Here is a 21,445-nt window from a genome sequence, read left to right as displayed (position 1 = left end):
CACTTCTGATGGCTTGCATTACTGATTAAAACAAAAAATGATTAGTTTGGGTGACTCCTCGCCCTGTATGCTAATTTCACAGCTTATTCGATGGATCATTAGTGAGTTCTACATTCTATGGAAAGTCTGCAACACAGGAGAGGAGAAGGCCGTCTCTATGGAAACAGTTCCCAACCTTTGGAGACCCTGGGAACACATCTACTCCCTTTGTAAAGCAGAGAAGGATCACATGCCCCTCTATAATACCTATGGGAAGTATGTCATTAAACTCTACTGGATGGTAAGTTCAGGTTGAGTATAGACGCCATAATAAATATTTTTTTTGAAAAACTGTTGAGAACAATAACGTTCACTGCATTTCTTTTCAGCTTTGCGTTCTTTTACAGTTGAATAACTAGAACATTTTGGTTACAAGAATTCAATGAAAACTTAGTTATTTTCTCCATTAAAAAAGAACCCCCTGGAATAACTAAAGAAATAGTTCTAAAGAACTAAAGAAATAGTTCAAGAAAAATTTCATAAACTATGGAGCTAATAATATGACATAACATAATTTGAATTGTAATCTAACAAAATTGAATTTTAGATGGTTGTTTAAATAGCTCTGAATTAGATTTTTTTTAATAAAAACTGAACATGTCATGTGGATGAAGGATGAACCCAATTGCAGACAGCAAATAACTCAAAAAGGGTTTATTAATGACAAAAATAGAAAACAAACAAACAAAAAAAAAATCCAGACTGACCTGCACATAGTAAAGTAATGCTCTCTCAAGTACAAGAGCATTTCAGATAAGGCCTATGTGTTGGGCAATAGTTATTTTGTTGCTGACTGATATTCTTAGATCACGCTCTTTAACTCCATTACAGTTAATGATGTTTATCACAGCATTTTCACTGCTCATTTTACTGTGTAAAAAATGCACACTAATGAACCATGGACTTTAAAGGCTTATTTGAGTTCTGATTGATGCACCTTTTGGTTTTGTGTGTATTAAGATGAGTTTGATGGTGAGATCATTAAAAATTTAATGTGTTTATTACTTTGTTGTGTTTACTTATATACAGCACATCCATGAGTGAATAAATGTTATTTAACGAATGTTGAGTCTCACAAGAGAGTTGAGAGTTTATCTGAGATATTTTACTGTCTCATTAATTAAAATGGATGTATTTTTTTTCTATAATTGTCTTCTGCTTTTTAGGGAAGTTGGAGGAAGATAACTGTTGATGACATGTTACCATTTGACAAAGATGATAACCTGTTACTTCCTGCTACTACAAACCAATCAGAGCTTTGGCCCATGCTGTTGGCTAAGGGTATACTAAAGGTGGCCAGTACTGAGTGAGTATAAGTTTTAAGTATAAGAGTACAATAAGTGTACAAACTGTGGAATGCTCTACCTTTGTGTATTCGCTCTGCATCATCTTTGTCTGTTTTTAAATCTAAGCTAAAAACACATCTTTGTGAATTGGCGTATATTCAATGAGGAAATGTATTGTAAGTTTTTTTTTTTAATTAAAAAAATATTATATGGTTTTAATTGTATTGTATTGTCTTATTATGTCTACTTCAGTATGTGCAACACATTGGACAACCTCTGTTGGGATTAATGGTGCTATATAAATACAATTGACATTGACAATGACATTGACATAGGTGTTTAAACTTCACAAAACCAGTCCAAATGATTCATTCACAAATCTCGAAGTTCACAAAGTTTTCGACTTAACACTAGAATACAGTAGCTTACCGCAGTGGAGGTTTATTAGTGAGTAACAACATCAATTTCAGTCTGCTCATCACAGAAAGCTTGGTTAAAATGGGCCACTTTAAGATATTTTGATTGGCTTTAGCATCCTTTTTTGAAATGGCAGTCTCCATTGATTGCATGCAAAGGAACAAGTACAATATTCCCAGAATTTATTTAGCATAAGTTTTGTTCATCCCAGAAGAATGGAAGAGTGGACTCATTTTTTTCATGGTGTTAAAGTTTTATATAGCTTAGGAAATGAACCATCTCTGAGCCAGTTAATTATTTATGGTTCGAAATAAAATGTTCAGGAAACAAAAAGCACAATGGTGTGCTTCCAGAGGGCAATTCCCAATTAAAACATATACATGCTGTAAAATTCATTACTGGTTTGGCTCTAATGTGATCACAGTCGTGACTCACCTGAAGCCACTGTACATCCTGTTTGAAGAGTGCTTGCACTCTTGTGTGGCAGTGATAATGATGGAATGGTTCTTTGCGTGAAGATGAACAGTGAAATCGTGCAGATAATTAATAGTTGCCGGACTGGTTGAATGCAGCATCCCAGGAGGCACAATTAGAGCATCAGCCATCTGGTTTCTTCAGAGAAAGAGAGCAAGAGGTCACACTTACACTCATAGACATGCACAGATCAATGTCTGAAATGACTCAATGGAACTGGAGTGCATATTCATGCAGTCTTTATTGAAAGGTATTCTGGTATTTTAGGATGTACACACACCTAATTGTATGGCTGTTTGGCTAACAAGTACACAGTTAATGTGTAATAGTGATATATGGTTTTTCTCTTTCCAGTATTCCAGTCTCGGGCTCTGGGAGAGAGTTTGGAGATTTTACAGTCATGCATTGTCTCACTGGATGGATACCGGAGATCATTCCTTTAAAGTGAGACTCTCTTTAAACACTTCCTCTTAAAAAAAATGTACATACTTTTATTTTACATACAATGTTGTGAGGTATTAGTCAAAATTCAGAATAAATTAAATTTTATTGGCTAATGTGCAAGTTATTCAGATTATCATTAAATAATTATTGGAAATGATTAATCCATGTACTGTATATGTTTGTACTGGACAGAACCAAGTCTCCACCCTACATTTTTTTTTTTGCCTTTCTCAGTAATGTACTTTCACTCATATGGAAGAAAAGATCTGTCGCTGCTTCTGTTACATCACGACTTAACATCATATGTTTCGACATCACGAAACATAATAAAGACCTTCTATAGTAAATTGGATTGGATTTTCAATAGTCAGCGTTCTTTTCTTCACTTTATTAAAATGCACTAAAATAAGCAATGTCTCACAAGTTTTCACTCTTTTGAAAGCTTTTAGATAAGTTGTATATTTATTAGTTTGTTCTCTCTGCTTATAGGTTTGTCTTTGTCTGTGGTATGTGCTAACAAGCTTCATTAAGCTTTGCGATCCACAGAATGTCCTTTTTCTCCTCACAGTGTGCACAGATGCCACCCTTATTAGGAGGAAATGGGTTGCAGACACTACGCTGTTGTTCTGTAAACAAATAGCTGGCCTTCACCGCTTTTCCAGCTTTATCGAGTTACTTCAGGAATGTTGTAGCGTGTAACTTTCTCTTCTCTAGTGTTTGACTCTGTCTCTGTAGTTTGTTGTCACTTCCTCAGCATAACTCTCACATCTGCTCTGTTTTGGGAAACATGGCATGGCGTCTTGTAATTTACGCTCTGATGAGTTTCGGTGTTTCAGAGTCTCCTCAAGAGACCAGTACACACATTTTTGGAGAGCGTACGCTCGTATTTTGGAGAAAGAAATTGCGGTGAGATGAGAGCACACATCTTGCTGTCATATCTTCTACGTGCTATCTTTTTTTTTTCGAGGCTTGGCTTGTGTGTCTATCAAAGTAGGGTCTCATTTACTTCATGTTGCTGCCCTGCAGCTTCTTGGAGTCGTATCTCACTCCAACAGCTCACATATTTGCCTGAACATCGGAGAGTCCAAGAAAACCATGTTCTTCAAAAAAAGAAAAAAAAGAAAAAGTAAAACAGAGATTATTTAGTAATTCAGTTGTTTATCTATTATTATGTAATATTTTTATTTTGAGTGAACTAAATAAGAATACTCAAAACATGTTTCGAACAAAAGTTTTGTTGACCTTACTTATATTCTCAAGTATTTGTCCAAAACTTGTTGAAATCTTGTCCCAACTTTCCAAATGGGGTTTATCAAACGATTTTATGTTGAACAATCTTGTGCCATTTCTCAGCATGCACTGCAGCTTGAAAAATGTGGTATGTGGTAACTATATATATATATATATATATATATATATATAAAAAAACATTTATTCATTTAATTATTGCCTTGCATTTTCTCGCTTAATATGCTGCTACTGTATATAGCTGTCAAATGGTTGAGTTCATATTTTTACTGAATTTATATTGGTTGATCATCACTATGTTTGAGATGTGTGTGTTGAGCTGCTTCTCACTGCTACTTTTAATTGCTGTATTTTTGCGTAACAGGGTACAAAGTGTGCCTCTTGTTTTAATAATCAAATAATGTTCATGTCATGTAGTTTGTTTTTTAAAATCAAAAATGGGGATGAAAAACATGGATTGTAGCTGCTTGCATTGCTAAATGCAAAACATTCTATGGTTACCTTGACAAGAATTTTATAGTTCAAAAGACTACTTGTTACTCATTAGATCATGAAGAAAAGTATTTAAGTTTACTTTAAAGTGTGCAAATTAGTTGTTAACTTAAAGAAGTTGAATGTGATAGGTGAATGCCTTATTGTTTTAAGTTGCTTTACAGTGTAGCTTGTGATGGCAAAACAATGTGACAACTTTTGAGCATGAAATTAAAAAACATAGACAAGCAGATGAGTGAAAAGAAACTTTTCAAAGACTACCAGGGATATACATGACCATTTAAAAGTTTGGGTTCAATTGACCAAAAGTGACAGTAAAGACATTTATAATGTTACAAATAGTTTCAAATAAATGCTGCTCTTTTGAACTGTCTGTTAATTACAGTGTGTGTATATATATATATATATATATATATATATATATATATATATATAATTTTTTTAAATATATTAAAATATAAAACAGTTATTTTAAATTATAATAAATATAATATTTCACATTATTACTGTTTCTTACTGTAGTTTTGATTAAATAACTACAGCCTTGGTGAGCATGATAGAATTCTTTCAAAAGCATAAAAAGTCTTACAGACCCCAGACTTTTAAATGGTAGTGTTTGTTGAAGGTTAAATACTTAAGTTGAATACAAGCATGAGAGTGTGTGTTGTTTGCATTTGTTTTATCGGTTTAGACCTTTATTCAAGCTCTTGTGATCCCCGTACCAGTTAATTAAACATTTCTCGCCTTTCTCTAATTGCTGTTTATTGATTGGTCGAAAGTGCAGAGGCTTTGTTTGTTAAGCTTTATAAGTTCCATCCATTGACCTTGTGACTGCCCATTAATTTGCTGCAAGCCTTTTGTTATTCCCAGACTTAATAAATTGAGATTCTTCACTGTGTTAATGTTGTCCCTAGATCCTGGTATACAGGGAAAATTTGGGAATTTCTGAGGGACAATATTCCTCAATTCCAGTTGGAGGAAGAGAGCTCAGAGGAGAAGACCACGACAACAGATTCTAATGTGAACGAGATCAAGAGCGAATCTCCCACAGTACTTCAGAGCAGAGGTACCGACCTGCACACAGATCAGTAATTTATCCCTTAACAGTATGTGACATGTCTGATTAAAAGACACCGGCAGAGAGAGTAAATGAGAGAATCGATATGGCAAGATGCCTGCTGTGCAAATGGCTCTTTCTTTAAGAGTTTTTTAATGGAACTTTAAAATGGGGCTTTAGAATTCGAAGTCGTTTAAGTTTAACGGTGTAGAATATCAAGTGTTTAACAAGTATTTGAGACTTTTCAGTCTATGATACCTTGTGCTAACACTCTTTGTAAGTTGATAAAGAGGCTAATGAAAACATAAATTATTGGATTAATGAATCAATACATTTTTTCCATGATTATTGGAAATGCACAAGATGTTGCACTGTAGAAGTTTAGTGCCATAGTGGTAACCCTTTGTTCCTAGGCTTATTGGTAGAATGGCAGTATTTAGTGAGAGTAGGGATATTGATAGCTATTTAGCGCTTGAAATTCACAGGGCCTCACTTGATCAATCTGAAGCCAGGTTGTTATCACTATAGAACTGTTGTGAATGGAAGGCCTCATGAACATTTTTGATTGAGGTCATATCCATGCTAGTGCACTCCTAAAAGTTGACAAAATGAACCCTTTAGGTCTTCAACCCTACTCCTTGAGACCTGTCCTGCAAAGTTTATTTCTAACCTGCTTTAGCATACCTGAAGTTTGACAGTAGGTCTCAGGAGCAGGGTTGAAGACCCCAGGGTTAGCAGAGATACAAATTTAAAGGTTATAGTCTCTTCTTGGAAAATTATCAAATATTGATGTTTTAATATTAGGGTATTTTACATGCATGATTTCAGAGCCTGAATTTTTTTTTCTGGTGATGCTCCAAATGTTTATTTGGCTAGAAAGTACTCTATCAGGGTCTTGGACAAGTCATAGAAATGTGTAATGTCTCTAATGGAAATTTGTAATTTCTTAAAAAACATGGAATGGAAATGGAAATATTAAATAGAATAATATTCTAAAAAGTCATGGATAATGCTATAGTCAATATACATTTCTGGTTATGCTCAAATTATGTCTTATGACTATAAAGTAAGCCAGGGACAACTGTAAGGCCGATTATGAATGTAATTTGATACTTATCTGATCTGACTGATCATGCCCATAGTCATGGAAATAGTGTGGGGACCCTTCTATAGTCCTGTATTTTGATTTTTTTTTCTTTGTGAAAATTATGTGTGTGTGTGAAAATTATGTTTTTATTTTGAATTTAATCCAACATAGAACAGTACAATAATGACAAGGAGAAAACAAAGGGGTGATTTTACAAATGTTGAATTGCATCAGTTTTATACATATATTTTATAATGTTATACATTTATTTCAAGGCCAGTGGGCACGGGCAATGTGGTGATCATGCAAACAATAAAAGGATCAAACATTTAAACTGTTATCCTTGACATTGGATTGATGATTAAGAAAGAGATCCGAGGTGGCCTCGAAGGCAGCAATGTTACCAGAGAGGTTGAATTGAGTTCAGACAGCCAAGATTTAAAAAGCGGTTTTGATGCCTTTTTCCCATAGACAGCCACTTGAAATAAATATGAAATGATAATAAAATTAATAATATAAAACCATTTTAATATTCAATATCAGTACAAAAAAAGAAAACTGAAATTGTCATATTCATAAAGTCTTTAAAGATAATGGACATAAAATGGACATAAAATGTTCTGTTTTTTTTTTTGTAATGTAAGAGTCTGCTAATAGGAAAACAAAGACGAGAACATTCAGCCCAGTGCAGCTATCCATCCAAATCCAAGTCAGTATTTTTGGTGTCTTGTACTTGTATATATTATGTACAAAGTTTCATATATGGTTCTTTTCCCTTCTCTCCTATAACCATACATTATTTAATGTAGTTTAATATTTGATTTTCATACATCAAACTCTCGATATGCGATCTGAAAACAGTAATAAATTGTAGCCAATGTGGCATTTAGCTATCCATATAGGGATGGTGATCTATTTAGTGAGGCATTATGGGTAAAATTACCCATAAGGATCAATATGCCCCCTCTGACCACTCATCTTCAGGTAGCAGCACCACTCTTCTCTCTCCATGCATCACTTCTTCTGCGGGTTCATGTATTATGGAGTCAGTTCTTCACTGCCAGATGTGTATCATGGGCATGAATAAATAAAACAACCCCTTTTCTGACTGTGCACGTGTTTTTGTGTGCATAACTGTGCTTGTGTTTTCACCGAAGAAGGGTGTGCTGCAGTGTTAAACTGTATGTGTGTTTGTGTCGGACTCTGAACAGAGCGCTAGTGTTTTTCTCTCAGGTAGTGTGATCTGAATTGAATTATCTGCCTCGGGCGAGCACTGTCAATTCTGTTACTGTACAGTTTATGGCTGAAATATGCAAGGAGAGCATCGAATCAGACATGCACACGCTCAGACATACACAATATGCTTCAATTTTACACCGACCTGCTTTGAAAAGCTCAGTGCTGTTGTGATAAGGTGTAATTGTCAGTGTGCATGTAAACATGGTTTTCTGACAGGTCTTTGGAGACTAACAATTTGATGAGTCTATTGAGGCTAATGGTTTGCTGTTCAGATAGACTGTTTTGGATAATTGGCTTCTGCAAGTGAGTGGTTCAGATTACTCTGGGATAATGCAATATTTGCTGCTGAAAGTCACTCTCTCTCTTGTTATCCTTCACAAACATTCTTCGTTTGCTCTGTCCTCTTATCTATAGGGTCCTTTAATCCATATAATGAATCCATCCCCTCTGTTATCCTATCACTCCCTCTGGGTGTTTGATACTAATTAATGGGCTGGAAATTATAACATGCTTTGACATATATCACTTTGGCACCGTGGCCTAGATCTTCGATGCCTAAAGGGGAATCTCTTATTGAAACGTACTCACACATGATCGCTGTTCATTCTATTTATGGCACTTTCCATGAATAGGACACAAAATAGGTCCTGGTCCTCTTAAAGTCCCTTTTTAACAAATTGTAAAAGGTGGGGCTTAACCTCTAGAAAATTTGGATTGTCAACTTATCATTTTATTTTCCACGGTTTGCTAATATTGTGTTTTATTTTCTATTTTCTCTGACGTTTTTAGCCCTGATATCACATTTGGAACAAGCCTAAATACAGTTTAAAGGGATAGTTCACTTTGAAATTAATTTTTGATATGTTTTAGCTTACCTCAAGGGCATCCAAGATGTAGGTGTCTTTGTTTCCACAGTATTTTCAATTTTGACATTTTTCGGTCAAACCGGTGTTGTCTGTCAGTCATATAATGCAGGTATGGGGGTCCATGCCAAAGAGCATGCACAGAGAAGTCAAAATTAAACATGATTTAATGACTTGTAAATGTAAGTACACATTGATGGCCGAGCGGTTTGTGTGAGAAAACGAACAGTATTTATATCGTTTTTACCTCGTGTAACCACAGCCATGTTCAACTGATCTGAATCAGTTGTCCAATGTCCAACTGAACCATGTCCAACGTTCCACTGGAAGTGATCGCTTATGCGTGCACATCACTCATTGTTTACACAGAGATTTCAGAAGTTTTATCTTTCACTTTGAAGATCTAAACATATTTAGATATACGGGAAATCGAAATGGAAGACGATTTCGATATATCTAAATATGTTTAGTGAAAGGTAAAACTTCCGAAATCTCTGTGTAAACAATGACTGACGTACATGCGCTAGAGATCACTTCCGGCGGAACGTTGGACTTGATTCAGTTCGGTTCAGTTGGACATCTGATTCAGCTCAGTTGGACATGGCTGTGGTTACATGAGGTAAAAACAATATAAATACTGTTTGTTTTCTCACACTCGTTTCGTGTCTTTGGCCATCAATGTGTACTTACAATTACAAGTCATTAAATCATGTTTAATTTTGACTTCTCTGTGCATGCTCTTTGAGGTGGACCCCCATACCTGCATTATATGACTGATAGACAACAACGGTTTGACTGAAAAGTGTCAAAATTGAGAATACTGTGGAAACAAAGACACCTACATCTTGGATGCCCTTGAGGTAAGCTAAAACATATCAAAATGAATTTCAAAGTGAACTATCCCTTTAAATCAAATTAACTGTATATAGATCCCACTATATATAGTGTCTCTGTTATATCGCTGTTATACCGTCCTCTACACTGGAAGTTTGAATGCTATGTGAATTAGGAAAATAGGGCTTGAGAGATTATAGTGCCTTCTTCGCTGTTCATGCCTTTGTCTTTGAAACTCACGCCTTGATCTATCCACTCATTCTTTCTTCCTCTTATTCAAGATTGCGCTCCAGTCATTTGGATTATGCTTTAAGCATTAAAGAGACGGAAGTCTGACAACAGGAAAAAAAAAGTTCAGCTTAGATTTTGAGGGCCTAAAAATGACACCTTTCATGTATAATTCATTTAGTCTTCTTCACACATGCTTTTTCTCTCTTTTTTCTTTCTAAATTAGCCACTGGTCTTCCTCAGATGGTAGTGTGTGCCAGTTACCAGCCCTTGCACCTGCTAGAGAAAAGGACCTCAGTGCTTAAAAGGATGGTAAGCACGTTTTTCAATCTGTACTATACACGCTACAGTTAAAAAGTTTGGGTTCAGTACGTTTTTATTTTTATTTTTTTATTAGAAATGAATACTTCTATTGGCAAGGCTGCATTAAATTGATCAAATGTGTCAGTGTAGACATTAATAATGTTACAAAAGATTTCTTCAAATAAATGCTGTTATTTTGTAGTTTTCTATTTATCTGAGAGTCCTGAAAAAAAAGGTTTTCACAACAATATGAAGCAGCACAACTGTTTTCAATGCACTAAATCAGCATATTAGAAGGAATTCTAAAAGATCATTCATTCAGCTTTACCATCATAGAAGATTCGTTAAAAAAATTGAAATAGAAAACAGTTATTTAAATTGTAATAATATTTCATAATATTACTGTTTTCACTGTATTTGTATCAAATAAATGAAGCCTTGATGAGCACAACAGATTCCTTTTTAAAAATATTAGGTTTAGACCAATATCTTCGCTTGTTTGATTACTGCGCACAGTTACCTAACTCCCATAAATTTAAAACCTGCCCCGAATGGTACTCTCCCTCCCTCTATCTTAGACTCAAGCAATTTTTGGCTCTGTTTGGATTAGCGTTGGCTGTCTAATCTGCTATTAAGTTTCTCTTCTAAAATCTCAGATTGTGGTGGTGGGTGTGTTCTCCAGGCTGATTCATCTGAGAGTCTGAGGCAGTATGGGCTCTCTCAGCTCTTCAGTCACCCTGTGCTGCTCACCTGCACTCGAGACTGCCCCCTAGTGGCCCCTCCTAAGGCACCCCCAGTTCCTCAATGGAAACTCATCCGCCCCCGCAAGCAGACTAAAATCACAGATGAACCCAAGGGTAAGATGTGTGTGTTTTATCTGTATATGTGTTTTAATTTCTTATGTAATTATTATGATAATTGCTTGAGTTGGATCAAACTGATGTTTATGCCCTTTAGAACCCCTTGTTCAGAAGCCAGAGCAGTTCATTGAGGTTTCTAGCCCCTTCATCAACTTCAAACTTATGACTATGGCTGCACATGACATGTAAGTGGTGTGTTTGCGCGCGCGCGTGTGTGTGTGTGTGTGTGTGCTGCAAACTAAGCTATCAATTGCATCAAAGAAAAGAAATACCCACGCTAACCTGAAAACTAGAGAAAGTCACTAATGTTACTTGCAGAACTGAATCATTTACAAGCTGCATGTCCAGGTGTTTAACTTAATAAAGACCTTCTTTATTGCTGGCAAATTATAGGTTGCATTTACAGATATACTGTAGAGTCTAAAATTAAATGTAGGCATCATCAGGGGACAACAACTAGAAACAGTGTTGGTGTGTGTGTGTGTGTGTGTGTGTATGCATGTTTTTCTATCCCAGTGGGGATTTCAACCTGAATGCATATGGACTCATGGGGACCCAACTCGAGGTCCCCATGAGGAAACAAGCTTATAAATCATACAGAATGAGTTTTTTTTTAAAGAGTCCCCACAAAGATAGTAAACCAGATGTGTGTGTGTGTGTGTGTGTGTGTGTGTTGAAGCTTACAGGAATCTTTCACCTATAAATTGATATAAATTTCATAATTTACTTTCCGGTATGTTGTTCCAAGCCTGTATGACCTATATTTTTCTTTCTGTGAAAACATAAAAGAAAAATGTCATTTTTTTTTTGTTACAGTAGAAGTCAATGGTAACCAAATCTTTTTTTGGTTACTTTTTTTTTCTTTCTTTCAAACTTTTCATCTGTGGTCTATGGTTGAAAAGAAAGCCGATCAGGTTTTTGGAATGACATGGGATAATCCCAGAATGTTTTTTTTGTTGTTGTTGTTGTTGTTGTTTTTTTGGTGAACTTTCCCTTTAATGTCCCCTAAGCATTTTTTTTATTTGTCCAACAAAAAACATAAAACAAAACCACTAATTTCTGACAATAAATACATGTCTGCCAAATGTCTTATTAAATGCTCTTTTTGTTACTGTCCCATTACTGTTTTACAGAGTGAAAACTGATATAAACTGTATCTTGTCCAGATTCTAAACAGAGCTAATGATAGCCGACAGAAAATGCCGGACATTTGTTGTGAGGCTACTACTTAACACTGTATGTTTACACAGGTGTGTTTATATATGTGCTGAATGTGTACATTTCTCTATAAGCCCAGTGGTAATAAGTACTTTGCTTTTTCATATCAATCGATTGATAATGCACAATTTCTCAGATATAACATGTCATAACTGAACCAATGACATAGCTGAATTCCACCAGGCATGAATTACAGTATTTAGTATCTGAATATGAGCTTTTTTTAAAACTCCAGGTATTTTTTATTTTTTTTTGCAGTTGGACGTGTGAGTACATTAGTACACTAAGTGCTAAAAGCAGTAATTGGCTGTGTGGGAGAGTCAGACAGGGACAGAGACTGTGGTTCTCATTGTGCTGCTCTCGAGCACAAGACAATATTCAGTCATACTTAATTAATCTGAATCGCTTTAGAGCACAATAAATGTGTGTTTAACCTCAGACATTGGTGGTTTTGTTTTACATTTTTCTCGTTTAAGCACAAAATAGTTATGTTTGTTATTAAATTATTTTATTTGTCTGTTTTTAGGGAGCAAGGAGGTGTAAAAAGGCGTGGGTATAACTCTAATCTCTCCTCCTTTTCTGAAATGGATGATAGTGAAGATGGCTACACTCGGAATGACATCACCCAGAACATGGACATCACTGAAACCATTCAGGTATGCCTAAGGGAAATGCATATGTTGTCTTAAATTGCAAATATTAGGTGGTGGTGTCCACTACCATTTAAAAATTTGAGGTCAGTAAGATTTTTTAAATGTTTTTTAAAAGAAGTGTATTATGCTCACCAAGGTCAATTCATTTGATAAAAACACAAGAAAAGCAGTATAAAACGACAAAAACATTTAGCAGCCATTACTCCAGTCTTTAGTGTCACATGATCCTTCAGAAATCATTCAGCTATCAATACATCCTTGCTGATTCAAACAATACATTTCTTTCAAATCTTACTGACCCCAAACTTTTAAACAGTAGTGTTTGTCGTATGAATGGTGACTGGTCTCTGGGAACAGATTCAGTCGAGGGTTTGACTGTACTCCAGGGGTTGCATTGTTGATGCCCAGCATTCTGGCGGTGTATTTCAGTTTATGTCATCTGTACAAGCAGTGTGCATCAAAATGTTCTGCTCTCTGACTGCAGTGCGACTGGTGGCCGGGAGGCCGAGACAGGCTATGACATCCTCTAACGCTTCTCTCTTTCCAGCTCCAATGTCACTCTGCCTGTCTCTCTAATCAAGAGATAGCCACTGGCAGTTCCAGTATTAGAGAGATGGAGAAAGAGAGAGAATGGTAAAACACACGACACGTGCCTCTTTACATAAAAGGACAGGTCGTGTCCTCGGAATGTATAAAAAGCAGCACAATTAGCCTGTCAGTCATCAGAGTGGATGTCTCACAGGGGGGGTCAGCTCAGATCGGACTGAGACCGATAGCTTCCATGTAGTTTGTAAGATAATTGTCTAAGTGTGTGTGCCTGTGGGATCTAATAGCATTGCCGTACCCTTACAGGAATAGTTCACCAAAAAAATACAATCATCAATGTCATTTTTTTACTTACATTATTTACAGTTTTTCCAAATCCACATGTCCACTCATTTCCATATAATGAAAGTGAATGAAAACTGGGCCAAGCTGTCAAGCTGTAAAATCACAATAAAAACACAGTGAAAGTCACAGAAAGAAAGGTCTTAATCACTCTCGCTCACTTATTCGAATTTGAATAGATTTTTTGTGTTTTTCTCACACAAAACTAAATGGTTTTTCATTGAAAATTATTTTTACAGTGAATTGTTATTGTTAACTAGAAATAAAGCTAAAGCTATTAAAATATTTTTTATTTAATTTATATAATAAAAAACCTAAATGAAATAAAAAACCTAAATGAAAATTTGAAATGTTGAAATGTTAGTTGAAGAAATAAAATTGCTAAAACTGAAATAAAGATAAATTAAAGCTATATAGAAATATAAAAAACAAGAGCTTATAAAAATGACAAAATCACATTAATCACAAAAAAAAAACACTTCTCATTTCTCAAAATATCTTCTTCTATGTTCCACAGAAGAAGGAAAACATGAGAGTAAGTAAATGATGATATAGTATAGCTTGAAATGGATAGTTCACCCAAAAATGTAAACTATGAAACTTTTAGCCTTCTAGAGGCTGTTGCAAAACAACTATACTTGTGGTGGAACATTGTTTTTTGCTTCAGCTCTGCTATTTTGTGCAAATGAATCTGATGTTGCCCATGGTTACAGGGGATTGCCTTATCAGTGCCAATGACACTAGTAACATCAGAACTCCCCCAATAACGAAAGTCGGATATCTGAATAATATCTTTTATGAGCAGGTAAGCAGCTTATATGCCGCTGTTGTTTTGACTGGTTGAAAATTGTTTTAAAATAATGTGACAAAAGCAACATTGACCTTAGTCACAATGATTGGTATTCATAATCAGATGAGATAAAACTCTGTAAACAATTACAACTTGGTTTGGATATTTATGGGCAAATAGATTAATGGGCCAATAGTAGCTTTAAGCTACTTTGACCAGGATCTGATTAACTCACAAGTACTTGCCCACAGTACACTAGACCAGAAAGAGTCTAGTTTTGGTTGTATTTGGTTTCATGTACTTGCTCATTATTTTATTTTTTTCAAATAATTAAAAAGGTACATAGTGTACATTTACAGTAGCTGTTGGATCATGCCATGAGAAATGAGTGGTGAGGTCACCTGATATGACTGAGTTTTTGATAATGTTGTAAGCTGAATTTGGTTTAAATGTGTGGTAATGTGTGGAATGTACCCTGAGGTGTTTATTGCCATGTATAAAACTTATAGCTAGATGTCTCGTCTCGTCTCATCTCTTTCCTTTTCTTCAGATCCTTTGTGAGTCACAGTCTATCTCTGAATCACTGGTGCTGTCTTTCATTAGATGTAGCATAGAGAGAGCTCCTAATTGTCCTCCACATTTAAATTGCACAGTCGGACGACTCCTCGGGCTTTAAAAGGCTTTCTAAGTGACAAGAGGTTGGGGCTCAATCATGGAAAAAAAGCACATTGGAGAAGTTTCTGAGGCCTTCAGCTGGATTGTTTCCATGGTACCACACTGTTACTTAAAGGGTAAAAAAAGTAACATTTGACTAGTTTTACAAAAAGGTGTCTCAATTAGCGGGTAAAGACTGACATGCTAATCAAACCCGTGTCTTCTAATCCTGTCACCATCCAAGTGCCCTTAATGATTATGGCATTTGCTCTCCTGTGAGCAATTAATTGAAGGAGAAAGCCGTCTCTGGTGCGAGTCCAGATGTCAGATTAGAGGATTTCTCATCATGTTCTGGAAGCCAAACGGGCTCAGCGCATGCTGACTGGATGAATGTGGACGTTCTCTGTCTCCACTGCTTTCCTCTGCCATGTCTCTCCCAGCTCACTATGTACACTTTTTAATCCCCCCCATTTTCCCCCAGGTAACAGCAGAGGACAAGAAAAAGGACGACAGCATCGCCAACGGTAAGACGTATTTCCATGAGCAATGCCACTGCACAGTCCACACTGTCACTGACTCTGTAAGGTATCATGTAAAGAGTTGTATTTTAAGCTCATATTAGCCAGTTATTTGGCAGTATGTGTTACATATTTCAGTTAGCAGTTACAAAAATAAAAATTTTGAAGTTGAAAGCTGATCTTGAGCTAAATATATTTATTCACATACACTGTGCCATCACTTATAAGCTTTTTTGCCTTGGAAAATTGGGAAAGCATTACTCATTTTCAATTGAGTGCTTCTGTAACAATATGCAATAGAAATGAAAGTGAAGTGTAAGAATGAATTTGAAAAGGCAGACGATAATTCGCCTCACTTATATCCCTCCAGTCATTGTTTAGCCATCAGAGCATTGAGGCTAATAGCTGCTGTAATGATATGATAGCTGACTGCCTTCACAATTGCACTTTCTCGTTTATCCCACTCTTCTTCCATCCGATCCGTCTTCTTTTCATCAGCACAAACACAGATGCACACACAGACAGACGCATGGCATCATCTCTATCTCTGTGATCATGATCGTGCACTCGCCCATCATCATCACGACAGGCCAATTATGTGCTTTCCCAGAGAGCCCAGTGTGTTGCTTAGTAACACCTGTGGTTAAGTGAATGGCTTTGCTACGGGGTCTATAGTACTCATTATATGGTTTAATACGTCAGAACACCACACTGAGTGTAATGAGTTAAATCTGCAATATATAACAGTATTTCACTTAATTGTCATAATGAATTGAGTGGCACCAATGAAAGCATTAAATTCAATATGGTGCAACTGATTGGTTTAATGAGCTCTACTGATTGGTATCACTGAGATAATCATGGTATCCTCATGAAAAGGATTTTTTAAAGACCCCCTGTGGTGAAAATCAAGTTTATATGTCTGTGTGGTGTTTTGAATTTGCAATAAGACAAACCATGTGCAAAGTCAAAAGTCAGCACTATTGCTGAGTATTTTCACCTTAAAAATGCTGTGAACCAAAGACAGTCTCAAAAACGTGGTTTAAAATCATAACTTCGACACTCTATAGCGGGTGTTTCTCAGAACTGGTGTGAGTAAGTGGGGGTGGAGACTAATAATATGCATATTCATGAATTGAAGCAGGGGTGTAGAGTTACATTCAAGCTATTTTAGGGCTTGAAGAAATTTTCACTGGAAAAAACATTTAAATGTCATTTTGGTGATCAAAGATGAGTTTTAAGCAATACAATTATTGACTAGATGACACACATTTACAATGGAGAGTTACTGCGAACTTAACCTCATTTTTCTATATCGATTGTTGTTTAACATCCTTTCTGCCTATTCACCCTATCTATTTTCTAAATGATTGTAATTGATCTTATTGTAAACGATTCTGCCATGTTTCCATTTCTTTATTTTTTTTTATTTTTGACCGTGTCATTTTTAATCGAATAGCCGTGACTTTAACTTATCTCTGGTGATTTATGACAATCAAAATATCAGCAAAAACCCACCTCTTACTTAAAATCATCGGTAAGCTGTACTAAGCTCACATTCAGATCTGCCTCTATGTAATCATCAATCGATGGTTGATAGTCGGGAACCAAGTCCCAATCCAATATTTTTTTATAGTCTGTTTAAGTCCGATGTTTGTCACAATACTGAAGAAAAAATTTGTCACTTCTTCCATTTCATCTCAACTTGAAGTCCCATTATTAGGTCCTGTGTAATTCTAATGTACAATGTTAAATGTTTTTTTTTTTACAGATTTCTCTTGATTTATTTCCATAGATGTTTGAAAAGGTTTGTAAAAAAGATAAGCAAACAAAATAGCTTTTATTTTATGGATGCAGTACCCATGCAAACATAGTTCTTCTCTATATTTATTCAGGGAATCTCATTTCAAACATCTGCGCAGGAAATTGCCTTTGTTATTGCATATCATGTGTAATACAGTGTTACTATTTCAAAATGGAAAAAGGCAAGGTCATGTGTTTGTAATAGACTGTTTTATAACATTTTTTTTTTCCATATCCGAGATACGGAAGTAGTAGAGTCAACTTCAGGCCCTGACAAAGAGACAGATGGAAAAGATAAGGAGAGGGTGCAGACAGCTAAGGAATCCACTGCTGCATTGCTTCAGTCCCACGATGCATTAGCGTCAGACAAACCCCTGCTGTTGCAGACTTGGGTGGACCTGCACAACTTCACTAAATGCTTCCAGTAAGGGTCTATCATCTTCAGAAAAAAGTCTAAGCCATATTATGCTAATCCTTTGCTATTTTGTCACATTAACTCCTCATGTTCTTAAGTTCCTATTAAGCTGCAGCCTGAAATATGCTAATAATCATATGTTTTGTAGGACGTTACTGATTTTCCACAAGCCAAACAAATATGTTCATCAATGCAGGACATCACACTTTAAGGTAGGGTTTTGAAGGAAAAGACTATATTAAGTGTGCCTGGATATAAAAAATTTGACTAGTTTACAATAAAATACAGTGATATTGTGAAGTATTATTACAATTCATAAATATATATATATATACAATTGATATATTTACTAATATATTACATTTATTCCTGTGATGATTCCTAGTCTTCAGTGTCACAGGATCCTTCATAAATCATTAAATCATTCTAATATGCTAATTTGGTGCTCAAGACACATTTCTTATTATCTATTATTCTCAATGTTGAAACAGTTGTGCCGCTTTATATTTTTGTGGAAACCGTGAGATTTTTTTCAGGATTCTTCAATGAAGACAAACTTCAAAAGAACATTAGAAATATAAATCATTTGTAATTACCATATAAATGTCTTAACTGTCACTTTTGACTGTTATATGGATATGTAAATCTCTTGAGAATTGATACAGTCAGCAACATATACATAAACATATACTGGGTGCAAGATTTAAAGTTAACCATAATTATTAGCTTAGCTTTCTTTGTTCAGTGCACTAGCTAAAAAAGTGCCACTTTAAACAAACGTTTTATTTAATAAATAAATCTAAATCTATTTCTCTGGTCAATTCTTAATTTTTCAATAGGAATAAGTGCGTAGCTATAGTAACTGAAATTTGTTTTCCCCTACAGCTGGGCTGGGGCCCCTTGCTGACTGTATCGATGACATTCAGAATGCATTATCATAAAAACACCTCATACAAGATTGAACCAAACCTGTTGTTGTGACATTTGTAATGGAGCTTGGTATAATTATGGTATCTGTGGTGGGAGGGATGTGTTGTGTTAGGAAAGAACATGAAAGTGACTCAATTCTCTGTTAGAACTCCGTCTCCTCTCGACTGTCTGCTGCTGCATTGTCCAACGCTGTGGCCTCCACCCACTCCGTGGCCGCTCCTGCTAGACAACCTGATTCCACTGAAATTGCTTACACAAAGGTACACACGTGCACACACACACACACACAATGGGTGGTTTTCGATAACCATGCTGATTTTGCTCTTCTCTCTCTTTTGTGCTGTAATACTGGTGAGCTGGAATTTTTTAAAACCTTATCCCATGAGAACATGTGGTTTGATTTAATATTTTTAATTACTGTGAGTGTGAATTTATGTAATGGTGTGTGTGTGTATTCTATTGTCTCCTGAGTGAGATCAATACAAAGCTGAAACAATAATGTATGCTGATGCTGAGCCATTCTGTCCATTGTTTTTCCTTGTCTCAGTCTGCAGATGGAAGAGGTACTCACTTCCTCTTTGTTGATAACCTGTTACCCACAGAAATTGTCATCGGGTTCTCAGCTTTAGTACACTGGGGAGAGAGTGTGGAAGAGAGTAAGGACACATGGACATGCTGTACACACTCAGTTTGTCTTTTCACAACAACAAGGATCCAATCTAATGTGTGTGTCTATTGTGTGCTCAGAAAAGGAGTCATCAACCAGGCCTGGTTCTTTAACAGCTAAGCCTTTCTCGTGGAAGAGCATTGTCTCTCAACTCCCCGTGGTGCAGATCCAAACCACTGCTAGTAAAGCTGTCTTACTCTCGCTTCCTCCTGGGTAACTATATCACCACCATTGCTGAATTTTCAGCAGTCGTTACTCTAGTCTAATCTCATTGACATTTGGTGCTTTTCCATTACCAGTACCAGCTCGGCTCGGCTCGCTTTTTCGCTCCGTTTTCCATTGCAGACAGTACCGCCACAAATAGTACCCCAAATACCTCAAATTTTTGGGGTTTGTTTATACAGTTTGTACAGTATAAAATCATTATATGTATGGAAAGTCCCCATAAAACATGGAACCCAGCATCATATATACAGTGCTTAGCATAAATGATCACACCCATGCTAAAGTTAACTAAATAGAGGAATAAAAAAAATCATCTTTTGGAAATTGATCTTAAAGCCGCAGTCCGTAGCTTTTTTGGGGTTAAAAATGATCCAAAATACATATTTGAGGAAAATATATAACCAGCCAGTGTTCAAAACTATGTTTGCTTAGCTCGATTCAAAGCGGTAAGCTTGTAATAAGGTTTTTAATTCCAGTGGTACTGGTGGATTTCTGCGGGAGGTTCTAGCATGTCTTTGCGTCATTACGTCACATCTGTACACAGTCTCGGCTAGTAGGCTACATTGCGTGTGAGGATGCTGGAGGTGGAGATTTATAGTCTTTTCTCACAGCACTTGATATAATCAAACTTATCAATTTGATGGCGGATCCAGAAAGATTCAAACGGCAGTCACCAGTGGCAGTGACCAGTGTTGTGTGTAACGCGTTACAGTAACGTAACTACTTTTTCGGGTAAAAAGTAGTGTAACGCATTACTTCTGAAAATTTGGTAACGAAACGTAGTTTCTTTTTCGTATATATTCATGTATATGTATATGTTCATGTATGTATATTTATGTATACTATGTGTACAAATGTGTTGGAAGTGTTTTCAGTAGTGGTCCAAGCTGTGATATCAGTTCTGTAATAGCGGAGAACAGAGGAGAGAGATGAGAAGAGTTAAAAAGATACAGAAAAAAAGAGAGAGAGATGACCCAGTCTGCTATTTCTAGCAGCATAGTGGCCTAAAAGCTGAGAGCCTACATTCAGAGGTCACACTGCAAGTGTAGGCAAATCTGATTTTTGACGTTCATGCATTCAGGAAAAAGGAAAAATAAGATTAATACGATTTTATGAAAAGCCTTTCTGTACTTCTCGTATACAGTTTTTCTCTCTTTATTTCATTCTCTGTCTTCCTCTATTGCCACTTTATACTGTTCTGTTAAGCTCCTCTGTGATGAGATATCCTGATTTCCTCAGATTTACATCTGCAAATTATGTAAAGCTTATAGGTTAATGCAGAGCCGGCCCGATTATGTGGGGGTTTATGAGGGTGCATAATAAAGGCATAAGAGCAACTTCAGTTGAAATCATAATAATAACGTTTATTGGCAAAGCAGATGTTGCTGACTGCATTCTGCTGTTCATGCACAAAATCCCTGTATCATCACTTGTATAGTTCATGATCTTAGGAGATCTGAGTGTTCTGCCAAATCCAAATCTGAAAACAAAGTGGCTCAGTTTCGAGGAACCAAATATGCTTTATTCTTAAGGCCCATACTCACCAAGGACGACAACTATAAAGATAAAGATATAGTTCTAAAAATCGTTCTCAATATTAAAGAATAGCAGAGTTCACACAACAGCTATGACGTAAATGGCACAGAGAAACAATATCGATATTGGAATCACTTTCAGAATGATTTTATCCAGCTAAAGAAGGATAAAAACATTGACAGCCAATCGGAATCCATCCTGCTGCAATGAGCTTGAGCATTTAAAGCATGTGCTATGAATAAACAGAATGATATTGTCAGTAATATAGTTCTCTTTT

General features: G+C 36.0%; 1 protein-coding gene across 1 annotated transcript in view; it reads left to right on the top strand.

Annotated features, from left to right (window-relative positions):
* The window catches only part of adgb (androglobin), a 41,301-nt gene that overhangs the window by 5,622 nt on the left and 14,234 nt on the right, over positions 1-21,445 (top strand). The window contains exons 5-18 of the mRNA XM_039692742.2: positions 83-280; positions 1,206-1,345; positions 2,571-2,660; positions 5,315-5,466; positions 9,935-10,020; positions 10,694-10,868; positions 10,969-11,056; positions 12,616-12,745; positions 15,556-15,598; positions 17,636-17,819; positions 17,959-18,022; positions 18,887-19,000; positions 19,288-19,396; positions 19,488-19,620. Coding sequence (XP_039548676.2) covers positions 83-280; positions 1,206-1,345; positions 2,571-2,660; positions 5,315-5,466; positions 9,935-10,020; positions 10,694-10,868; positions 10,969-11,056; positions 12,616-12,745; positions 15,556-15,598; positions 17,636-17,819; positions 17,959-18,022; positions 18,887-19,000; positions 19,288-19,396; positions 19,488-19,620 — 1,706 coding nt within the window. The remainder of the gene's footprint in view (positions 1-82; positions 281-1,205; positions 1,346-2,570; positions 2,661-5,314; positions 5,467-9,934; positions 10,021-10,693; positions 10,869-10,968; positions 11,057-12,615; positions 12,746-15,555; positions 15,599-17,635; positions 17,820-17,958; positions 18,023-18,886; positions 19,001-19,287; positions 19,397-19,487; positions 19,621-21,445) is intronic.

The sequence above is a fragment of the Pimephales promelas genome, chromosome 13 (genome assembly GCF_988280905.1).
Source record: "Pimephales promelas chromosome 13, fPimPro1.hap1.1, whole genome shotgun sequence".
Taxonomy (NCBI): domain Eukaryota; kingdom Metazoa; phylum Chordata; class Actinopteri; order Cypriniformes; family Leuciscidae; genus Pimephales; species Pimephales promelas.
This window is presented reverse-complemented; position numbering and strand designations above follow the sequence as displayed.